This window comes from Seriola aureovittata, chromosome 13 (genome assembly GCF_021018895.1).
Source record: "Seriola aureovittata isolate HTS-2021-v1 ecotype China chromosome 13, ASM2101889v1, whole genome shotgun sequence".
NCBI lineage: Eukaryota > Metazoa > Chordata > Actinopteri > Carangiformes > Carangidae > Seriola > Seriola aureovittata.
Window position 1 is genome coordinate 25228038 of NC_079376.1, and position 12044 is coordinate 25240081.

The window sequence follows — 12044 nt, forward strand, 5'->3', positions numbered from 1 at the left end:
TTAGATATGTTTCTCGTCTCGTGCGCACGAGTAACATATCTAAAAAAATATTTTCCCCATGTCCCTTTAGGGGCTCCGTAGGAATAGTATCCGTGGAGAAGATCTTCGGGGTCTCTCTTCTGAATACCTGGTCTCCGGATGTAGGTGTACAGTTAGAAACAAGGAAGTGATGCTTGACATGGCGTTATGTAAGTGTATATATATTAAGTATATATATATATATATATATATATATATATATATTTTTTTTTTTTTTTTTTTTTTATGAAACGCCATATTTTTTTCCATACGCCATGTTGCGCGCTTTGCTCGCTTCCAGCGCGAGAGGGCGCGTCTCTATGGCAACGCTACACTAACGACCCTTGCTGAAAACGTTTGCTAAAAGCTAACAATCTAATACGGCGCAGACGAGGATGGAGAAAGTCAAGCAGTCACCCAAACGAGTCTTTATCAACAACATAGACTCATACTCATCCAAGCACATCGCCAAGGTAAATATGTTTAAATGTGGAATGTCAAAACGGAGCTGTTAGCTAGTGTTAATGTGAGTTAGCAGTTACAGGCTGCCTCGTTCCTAACAGTTTTACAACATCAGGGAATTGAACTAGCACACACACTGTTTGTCGTAAGCAGCATCAACAGTGAGTTCATGTTTCCATCTTTGCAGTTTGTGTCTGAATGTGTTGTGGGGACATCTGTTGATCCCGATGGAGAGATGGAGTCTGAGGAGGAGGAGAGGATGAAATCAAACAGCAGCAGAGCAACAGCCTTTCAGGTGGTGGGAAGTGTCTCTGAGAAATCAGACGAGGACAGACCACATGTGCTGGAGGAGTATTTAGTAAGTACTTCATCCAACAGAAACTATGTAGTAAAGTCATAAACTGAGGAAAAACACTCAGATACTCCAGTGTCAATTTAAACGTAGAATTTGAGACCAGATTTTTGTTTGTTTGTTTGTTTGTTTGTTTGTTTGTTTGTTTGAATAAAAGCGACTGGACAGAGACGAGCTCCTTCCAAAACTGATGAGCTGTGATGTTATCATCTACAACATCAGCCAGCACAGTGAACAGGTGGAGGAGGCCCTCTGGGCTGTTTCAGGTGAGCAGTTCTCTGTATGTTGGGTGGTTGATGGGTTGTGTTCATTGTTTATTAAGGCTGCTTAACATTGTTCACAGTTTATTGGTTCCATTGGATTACAGCAGCATCCACACTTTGTAACCTGAGTATCCAGACAGTGTTCAATATAAAACTTGAAATAATTATTATGTACACAGGGGGTCTCCGACAGGTGCCTTGTGAACTACCTTTTGGAGACCCCTGTTTCAAAGTAGCTCACCCAAAGGTTCAGAGAATATAGTCTGTACAAACCATGGATGTATAGTTCAAACTTTAAGCAACACAAGAGATGTCAGTTTAATGAGCTCCTGTTAAGTTTGTTTACATCAGATCTGTTGTAGGTTGCAGTGATAGCAACTTTTCTGATAACAGAACAGGTATAAACTCAACTTTTCCAACAAACAGGAAATATGTTGCCATGGATACAGTGAGTTAAGCTGTGGACTTCAACTTGAACCCTGTTTTTTTGCCTATGTTTGGTTACATTTTGGGAAATGAAGTCAAGTGAATTATCTATTTTAACTTCCTGTTTGTTATGTACCATTGATGAACTGACAACTGTCACTGATCACTGACTGAGGAGCCTCTTTCTCTGGTTTTTAATTAGATTTATGGAGCTTTATTTGCAGTGGTGTTTTCATGTCTGCGTGTCTGACTGAATCATGACTCAGATTGTTGTCTGATGTGAGTTTCAGATGTTTTTTGGTACAAAATGTGAATTTTGGATATTAATATTTGATGACTTGTTAAATGATCTTATTCATCTGATTTGGTTTGGAGATCAGTTTGAGTGTTTTTTTTATGAATAACTAAATAAATGTAACCAGTAGTATAAGACATGAGGAGCTCTCAGCCCCTTTGATTTTTTCAAAGTAGCTCTCAGATTAAAAAAGGTTGGAGACCCCTGATCAACCCTCGAATGATTCATTATGCTACTATTTGTCTTCCTGAGTGTAAGATAGCTTTTACGTTTGTAGTTTATTTTCTATTTTCAATCATGAACTCTTGCTCTACCTTTACAAAGTCATCACTACCTGTAGATTGACTCTTGTTTTTATTTACCAGTAATGTCACATGACTATTTTCTCATAATACTTCTCAAAGATACAGTTTGGTGAACGTGTACAGCACAGTTTCTTTACTTTTTGTGGCCTGTGTCCAAGGATTATTATAACTTCAGCCATTTTAAGAGGTTTCATGTTGTTATGTTAATTTCAGTCTTTTATACTCAGAACTAGGAATGGCTTTCTTTGGGCACTATTCTCAGAACAAGTACGATTACCATTAATATAAATAAATCAGATCCAACAACCACGTCTGTAACTCACCTGAACTGCTGTTACCTGGGGCTTCCTATTTATCACTATAGGGATGTAGCTGATGCCTTTGTAATATCTTATTATCTGTAGACATGTTTGGAAATAATATGTCGCCTTTCAGTTATGTGTGAATTCATGTTATTTACTTATTTACCTTTTTAAGAATGAATTCCAAATAAGGATACCAGGAAATCATCCCAATAAAGTGTGTATATCTAGATGTCCTTATTTTCATTTAAGCAGCATTGTTTCAGAGAGATCATCTGCAGCCAACACATGAGCCTGAACGCACTGAGCAACACTGGCATCGAATATTTCGATATAATACTACCATAATTAATCAATCAGGTAACGTCTCCTTCTGTGTTGTACTTTTAGCTCTTCACAATGAAATGGGGAATTTTTCTGGACCAAAGACGTTTATCCTAATCTCCACAGTGATGACTTGGGCATGCAGCAAGCCAGTGGACACTGTAAGTGGACACGCAGTGTACCTTTGGCTGACCTAACCTGCTATCTTTGTGTTACACAAACCTATGTTTGTTTCTTATTATATTCTAATTTAGGTCATAGGTCTGAAATGTAATTGTTCATTCAAACATTTATTTAGTAGTATTACTGTGGATTGAAATTGTGCTATTAGACCAACGCATATCATGTAGTATGTTGTCTGATGTAATCTCATTAATCTCCAGCTAAGGTGGTTATCTGACAAAAACTGAATTCACTTGTCTGTGTTGTGTGACAGGATGACGTGGAGCTTCCTTTCACTGATCAGATTTTCTGGAGAAGAAGAGCACATCCCAGCTTCAAACAACACATTGACCTGGAGAAAAAGGTGGTCAAAATGGGCAAAACTGTGAGTTTCAAATCCCTGAGTTGTTACATTTTGTCTGACAGGAGACTCATGATTGAGATGTATCACCCTGTCATGCGGTTTTTGCTTGTAGAACAGAACATTGTTCTCGACATACGTGGTGGCGTCAGGACTTCAGTATGGGATGGGAGAGCAGGTCTTCCACTTCTTTTTCAAGGTGAGATTTGAAGACTGTTGTTTGATCATCAACAAGATTCCCACAGGTTTATGTTACACAAAAAACAATTCACACATAATAATCTGTCACAGTCCAGATGGAGCATCTGCAAACATATGACCTGAGCCCTTTTTTTGGTGAATCTCCAAGTTATTATCTTGAACTATGAGAGCCCATTGGTTATGGTTGTAGATGACAGAAAAACCAGGCAAAGGGGAAATAATCTTCTTTCTCGATTGTATCTGACTTTGTGCTTCCTGCAACAGCACTGCTTCAGCACCCACAGCACTTTAGTTTGAATGGTTTGGAGAGGTCCGGCGCAGCGAGCACAGGAGCATGGCTTAAGAGAGACTTCACACTTTCAAAGGCATGCTGGCATTCATAAGTCCACACAGAGTCAACATTTGGGCTCAGCAAATGGAGTAAAGGCAAAACAACAGCAGAAAAGTTAGGACAGAAACTCCTGTAATAACCTGGCATGCTGAGAAAACTGCAAACGGTTCTCCTAGTGGCGCTTTTCCATGTTTGTTGCAGGTGTAGCCGAAGCAGGGTACATTGCAGATGAATGGTTCACTGATTGTAGTAAGCTGATCACTTTAATGTTGTAGTGGATACAGTGTCACGTGTCTACACCGATTGCTGTGTAAAGGAAAAACAAAAATGTACAAAAGATGAGTAAAGTAACTTAGAAAACTTACTGGCATTCATTCAAACACGGAGGAACTGGCGACCTGACATGATGTTCTCACATACTCCTCTTGGAAGTGGTTTTAATGATTAGCATTTTTAAGATAATCTTTTTAAGCTTTGACACTGGATTTTCTTGCCTGCTTGACAGCAGGACAGGAAATGCTCTCTATCCAAAAACAATATCTGATGATGTTGTGAATAATATTTACAGAATTAAATATCAGCTTATATTCATATTTTTCTTGGCAATGGTCACAATCCATAGATATTAAAGGAAATAAAGGAAAATATATCCTATAAGGAAAAAAGAGATCTGTCTGTTGATTAATCTATTACTCATTTCCATCTTGTTATTCTTTGTTATTCTTGTTTTTATTATTGAAAATTTTGATTTGGCAGACATTTGAAGGTCTCCAAAAGGTCTCCAAAATCATTAGGGATCATATTATGGGCAGTATGAATTTCAACACCAGACATCATGGAAACCTGGACAGTATCTGTGGAGACATGTGGAAAAAGTGTTGGATGGAGCAACATCACCATCCTAAGACCCATCACAAACTGTGACAATGTGAATTTACTTCACATGTGTTACTAAAGGAAATAATCTCTATTATTAGACGTCGTGGCTGGGACAAGAACCTCAAATACCTGTCTTTGGAGACGGCAGCAACATCATCCCCACGATTCACATCAATGACCTGGCAAGGTTTGACACACACACACACACACACACACACACACACACACACACACACACACACACACACGGTGCACAGAGGAGGGAAAATATATCTATTGATGTGGGGTTATAGCTTGCAAAGTAGAAATTTGCTATAAACTATACATATACTATATATATTATAAACAGTGTAATTTCTTTGTGTAAATTCAGTGTGATTCAGAACGTGATTGAACATCAGCCCCAACCATATTACCTGCTGGCTGTGGACTATTCCAACAACACTATGGAGAACATTGTAAAGGTGAGTGTAGCACCAATCAGGAAATGTTCTGTCACAGAGGAGAAACATACATTATATAAATGTAAATGGGCTGGAAGTGTAGTTAAACCTGGTACAATCAGTCAGTGACGGATTGATCTCTTTCTCCACCAGACAGTTGCCTCTGCACTTGGACCAGGGAAGATCCAGAAAAAGCCATTTGAAGAAGCCTTCCTCACAAAGGACTTAAGTGTATGTTAGTCTTGCCTCAGTATTGCTAATAAACAGGAAACCTGTCTGCTTCAAGAACTTCCAAAAATAGTTTTTAGATATATAGTTATTTTCTTCTTTCAAACAGCGAGATGAGAATATTGATATCAGTCTCGTGTATGTGTTCAGAGCTGGAGTATGTGGATGTGGTTTAACGTAAAGACTGGAGGCAGGGGGGAAACAGCTAACCTGGCTCCGTCCACAGGTCAATAATACACCTATCAACACCTCTAAAGCTCTAACCTGCACATGAACAGAAAGATAATGTAACTGCTGCGTTATTGGAAATCAGGCTATATCATCTAGTGTATGACAACACACCAGTCTGATTTGTAGAAAAAAAACATTGGCACCTCTAGTCAGCCTTGTGATAGACTGACTTAATCATCCCAAACATGTCATTTCCATTGAAATTTCAACCGGTAACAGATGCTCTACTTTGTAGAGAAAAGTGAAAGAGGGAAAACTCAAATGAAAGGTGATTTGCTTCTGTCAACTGAAGCCACACAGGCTGACATTTACACAATGTTGATTCTGAAAAGCAGAGTCATCCTGTGTGAAGCACGTTTATATTTGAGTAAGAATCAAATAAAAGTTATACTGTGTGCTAATCAGTGAGCTGTAGAGGTGTTGGAGAACATATTTTTCATCTTTGGATAGACCCAAGTTAGCTGTTTAAGCTAAGCTAGGCTAACCATGTGCTGACTCAGTAAAGCAATAATTAGAACTCAGAATGAAGGTATTTGTCCTCTCATCTCACGAGTGGGGTGAAGGTGGATTTAAAACAAAGAGACAAAGGACAAGGATTTTTTTGACATTCATCTTTTTAATAGACGACGGAAATTGATTCCATGCTGGTCAACCTTCGCATGGAGGGTTTCCACGTCAAGGAACTGTTCTCTATCAACTGGCAGTGTGAATCTGGTTTGGTGGAAAACATGGAGCTGGTGGTGGAGGAGTACCGGCAGAACAGAGGACTGCTGGTAGGTAATAAAGCAAAAGGCAAAAACATGTCTCTATCCAGAGAATATACAGAGGAATGATAATATTGCTGCTTCTCCATATATGGTTAAGTTGTGTATTATACTGTGACAGTTGTCGTAGTCATTATTAAGTTGTACTAGTGTGATCCATGCATTTTATTCTCTCCAGCCCATCCGTCTGTGTGTTCTGGGTCCTCCTGCAGTGGGGAAAAGTACAGTATCAAAGCAGATCTGTGAACACTACAAGCTCCATCACATCACACTGAAGGAGACCATCTCTGAAACCATCACACAGCTAGTGAGCTCTCACATCATACATTTTCATGTGATCCGTGGTTATAGTGTTGATAATGCAGCTGCAGACTTTTGAACTGTCCTAACAAACTATTTCTATCCCCGTGTCTATAGGAAAACACTGTGAGGAGATTTGATCCAGATGCAGAGAATGAGGATTCAGCAGCAGAGGCCCAGGACCTGCTCAACAGACTGAAGGACAGTATGGAGCAGAGCGGAGGTGTGGACCTTTAAGTAAATGTTATTTACCTTTAAGATCAATTCACTCTTAATGATATAAGTGTCAGGTAATGAGGTCTGCATGTGACACTCATATCAGGTGTCACTTTGAATCTCAAGTCAGTCTTAATTCATATTATTATTCAACAAAAAAAAATGAAAGGCCTGGATAGTTTGTAACTAACAACTGTGTCCTTACAGAGGTCTTTTTAAAGTGATAGAGAGATTGTGGCTGGTAATTACATGGTTGATTTTATATGGTTTAATGAACAAATTATATTACATTATATTTGTTTAAATTACAGTCTGCATATTGCTGATATTCTAAGATAAAATTGTGTCTCACAGTCGTCATCTGTGAATGGATCTAGATCAGGTGTCATCATGTGACCTACATGAAGAATGTGATAACAGCTGGTTATATATGGATGGTGTGGGTGCTGGGTCAAAAGGTGATCTTTGAATCAGGATCACAAAAACTTTATAGATCCAAGTTGTTCTGTTAAAACTGCTCAACACTCAGTTAGGAATGAAAAAGAAAAAGAGTAAAAAATTAAAACTATTATAAAATAATAATAAATACACACCAAGTGAACAGAAACATGTACAACTGCAAAAGTGATTTAAAAAAAAAAGGTAGAAGGTAGAATCACAGTACGGACAAAAGTGCAAACATTGAAATGTAATTTCAACAGTAATTTAACACTAAATTAACAGTAGTGTGTAAAGTAAACTGGATGGAAAATGTAACGTAGCTCAACATTCAATTAATAGCAGTTTAAAGTTAGCCAGTAGACCATTGATTTAAAGATGATCTCCAATAGTCTAATCTATGGAACTGAGAGACGCCTGGTCAACTACATCTACCTCTAGCAGGTTCTAATGCGACACGGGAAATGTAGGATCCAGTTTTTCTGTTTCAATTTTGATCATTCTTTTTTAATCTGTCTTTCACAATACTAAATCAGTAGAGTGTCCCTTTGAGATGATATTGCCACACTGTTATATCAGCTCTTTTGTCCATTAGGTCAAATGGATGACCAGCTGTTGGTGAAGGTGCTGAAGGTAAAGCTGATGTCTAACCCTTGCAGAAATCAAGGTTTTGTTCTTGACGGCCTTCCCAAGACATTTGAACAAGCTAAAGAGCTCTTCAGTGGTGAGACACCAACTCAAAATCACAATCACATGCGCTGCATATACAATGAATACATACTGTACATACACACACAGCTCTATGTTTTTATTTGTTTTCTAGCTGAAGAAGATGAATCCGAAGATGGGACATCCCACATTTCTTCACATAGCAAGAAGATTATGCCAGGTGTTTGCAGTGCTCTGTCATCACAATGCTATTATTTCACATTGGGGTAGACACTCTAAAATGTTACCCCACAAAAGTCTTGTAGTAATAGTTGCATTGTGTGTATCTCAGAGTTTGTGTTACGCCTGGATGCAACAGACGCCTTCCTGAAGGAGCGAGTGATGAACCTGCCTGAGAGGCTGGTGCAGGAACACAACTACGAGCATGAGCACTTCCTGCAATGCCTCGCCAGTTACAGAGAAAATAACATGGAGGATGAAACTGTTGTCAACTACTTTGATGAGCAGGACATGACCCCTCTGAACCTGGGTAATCCAGCAAGCATGTCTACAGTACATCCTGTGAGTGGGTGATGTAGGGAGAGGAATGAGTATACGTTCAGGCAGTGCGCTTTTTCCTTTTAAACCAAAAAAACTGAAAAACGGTCCAATTCTGGTGGTTAGTCTGGTGGTGGAAAATTCTCTTTGGGAATTTTTCCTTGTTGAATTGAAAGAATGAAGAAAGGTAGTCAGGTGGCATGGAAGTAAAGGTAAGTATTTCAAATTAAAAGCCAACAGAATAACATGGCATTCTATACAAGTGTAAAATTCTGCAAGCAGAGACTGACAGACAGGCAGTAAGGAAAGAACGCCTCAAATTTGGGTTTAAGCCAGGAATATAAAGTACTTTTTGAATGTTTTTATTTTTTGCATCTGCTTTGACACCTTCATTTTTTTTAAATCATGTCAGGCCTCTCTGTTATCTATGGTTTCATTTCTACCATGAATTAAGATCATTACTTTCATCATACTGTGCTCCTCGTCGTCCTCTCCAGAGATCACCAGCAGTGACGAACCTGACTGCCTGCTGCTGATGCAGAAGATCTACGACACGGTGGGCAAGCCCAGGAACTACGGCCCCAGCAGTCAGGAGGTGGAGGAGGAGAACATGAGGAAGGCTGAAGAGAAACTGAGGAGAGAGGCTCTGGAGAAGGCACAAGAGGAGCAGATGGAGGTGGAGGAGGCCAGACACAGGACTGCACGCTGGGAGGAGTGGGTAGGTGCTGAGAGGAGAGCTTAGGTTTGGATATAGACAAGGGTATGGAGGCTTTACCTGGTGCTTTGCAAATGAAATATCAAACTAAATGCTTATATCATTTTTTTGTGTGTATATGCCGCAGCCCGTTTCAGTGGCTCCTGGTCATTTTCTTATTTTTCCAAACTTTTAACTTTCTTCTTTTGACGTGTTTAGATTTTTACCAGTAACTTATTTAAGCTGCAGCCTCTCTAAACATGCTGGTAGAGAGAGTCCTGGATTGTTTTCTTCACCCGAGAATTATTTCTTTCATTCCGCTACCTTTTTGGATGCTATCATTCAGCTACTGTATGTTACTGTTGTCGGTCTCAGTGTGCACACGCCATCTTGGTTGTTGTTTACATTCCCCCTCCACTAACCTGGCAACCGCACGTGACATCATTCACTGTGTTGCTGCGAGACCCCAGACTCTTCTTCATGATCTCCGAAGACTTCAACTGGCCAACACTCTCCCGTTTTCACTCAGTGTGTGGACTGGACAACAGAGGAGACAGGACCCTGGACCTGGTGTATGCTAATGTTAAAGAGTTGAAAGTTCAGACCACAACCTGGTCCACCTTCAGCCCAAATACAGACCTCTGGTCATGTGTCTCAGGGCAGTATGTCGCTGAGGAGATGTACGCTACTCTGAAAGACTTAATTTAACCAACTGTGATGTTGCTCTCATGCCAGATGTTGAGGACATAGATGGACAGTCTGTTGACCAAGTAAATCAACTTCTGTTCCAGTCAATCCTGGATTACTAAGGACATTACAGTACTTGTGAAAGAGAAGTAGAGGGTGTTTAGGTCACGGACTGTGAGGCAGTAAAAAGGAACAGCTGTCAGTGAATATTAGAGAAGGAAAGGAGGAAGCTGGAGCAGAATGACACCAGAGGGGTGTCATTATGTTGGTGTTTGGTTACGATTATGGAGTTTGAGTTTTTGTGTGTGTGTGTGTGTCAGACTAATGGTTTGGAGGAGGTGAGGCAGCAGGAGGAGGAGCTGCTGGAGGCCCAGTCAGTCCCTATGAGGAACTACCTGTTGGAGCACGTCATGCCCATTCTGACCCAGGGTCTGATCGAATGCTGCAGAGCACGACCACACGACCCCGTGGACTTCCTGGTATGACACTCAGCACCAGTTATCACCTAATTCTGAGAATTAAAGTTAATTAGATGTTGATTTGATCTTGTGGTTTGTCTCGTTGCAGGCAGAGTACCTGTTTAAGAACAACCCCTCTGACTACTGAATATACACACTTCTACAGATACAAATACAGAACAGAAAACTGAAATAAAGTCTTTTTTTCCTCCTAATTTTGCTGTGCTCTTTAGGATATTAGAGACTGGAGTCAATTACATGCAGCATTTCTATTAGAGGAAAACCTCCTGCAGTCTCTTAGACATGCCAAGTGTCCCTCAGTTCATGCTGGGATTTTGATTAGGTCTGATTTGTAAGTGGCCAAATCCCCTGCCCCTGTTGTATTTACACACAGCTTTGTTTGGGCTCTTGTGCGCCGGCCATTATTTAAAAGCATCCTAAAAAAGAGGATGAAAGTGTGCATGAAGCCAAAAGCTAATTAGGAAGTTAATTTGCGTAATGAACTTGGTAAACTCCAAAGTAGACACACTCGGGTCATAATTGCTTTGATTTGGCTTCCGATTTCCAGGAAGGATAAATGTTACAAATGGCAGATAATTTGTGTCTCTCTCATGTTGCTACTCGCGACTCCAAAGTATACATAATTGGTTGCAACAGAACACCAAATTATTTCATTGTACATACTTAATCACCACATGGGGAAATTAGTTGAGTTTATTTGGGAAACATTGTGACGCAAGCTGCTGCAATTTAACTGCACCATCTGTGAGTCCTAGGTGCAAACACAACATGGAGAGTTTCCTGAAGGTGAAATACACAGATTTAAGTAAACATGATAATACAATATTCTCATACTCTGATAGCCTTATGTCATTTGAAACATGCAGCAAATATTTTTTTTTTCTATCTTAGTAATAATAATATATAATAATAATAATTTATTATTTATTATTATTATTACTAGCATACACACGGCAGTAAAGTTGAACTTTATCCATGCTGGAGACAGTCAGAGCTGGAGGCATATTGTTTTATTGAGGTCAAAAACGTGCTTTTGGCCTTGTGAACGCAATATCTCTGTAACACCTTGAAGGAGCTGCTTCAGATTTGGCACCAACATTCACTTGGACTCAGGGATGAACTGATTAGATTGTGGTGGTCAAAGGTCAAGGTCAGTGTGACCTCACAAAACCCTTTGTTGTCATTATGATTATTTAACTGCTCTTGATGTGTTTATTTATCTTCTCTGGTATTACAACTTTATTTAGCTGAATGACATTCAATATCATGTTACTGAAGCCTCATGTGAAGCCCATGACGTCCACATGGGAAGTTTTTTTTATCAAAGAATAGTTAAAAACAACTAAAAGTCTTAGGTTTTGTTTTCCCTTGGTGTGACACTAAATTCTAGTTTTTTAAAATTCAACAACTCCTTCAACTACAGAATTATGGATAATTATGCAAATTTGTCTCAGTAACAGCCAATGACAGATTACCTAGCAAGGTCATTAACTAACACAAAAGACTGAAACATCCTTTTTAGAAAATAAAATTGAAATGTCTTTAAAAATGAAGCCATTATATCCTTTTTAAAAAATCTAATCACATATCTTAATGAATATAGTTTGTGTATCAATAGTATTCACTCTCAGGAGAATATTATCTCAGGAACAGACTGAGTGACTGAGTGACTGCCCA

General features: G+C 39.3%; 1 protein-coding gene across 1 annotated transcript; it reads left to right on the plus strand.

Annotated features, from left to right (window-relative positions):
- The first annotated feature begins 260 nt into the window (after positions 1-260).
- On the plus strand, positions 261-10549 carry ak7b (adenylate kinase 7b). Its single transcript, XM_056393742.1, has 18 exons — positions 261-491; positions 668-838; positions 990-1098; positions 2814-2908; positions 3184-3294; positions 3386-3469; positions 4780-4868; positions 5055-5145; positions 5278-5355; positions 6207-6356; positions 6526-6654; positions 6765-6870; positions 7897-8025; positions 8125-8190; positions 8302-8499; positions 9005-9225; positions 10209-10367; positions 10456-10549. Exons 1-18 carry the CDS (start codon positions 414-416, stop codon positions 10492-10494), a joined length of 2103 nt encoding a protein of 700 aa, XP_056249717.1. The 5' UTR covers positions 261-413; the 3' UTR covers positions 10495-10549.
- The last annotated feature ends 1495 nt before the right edge of the window (positions 10550-12044 follow it).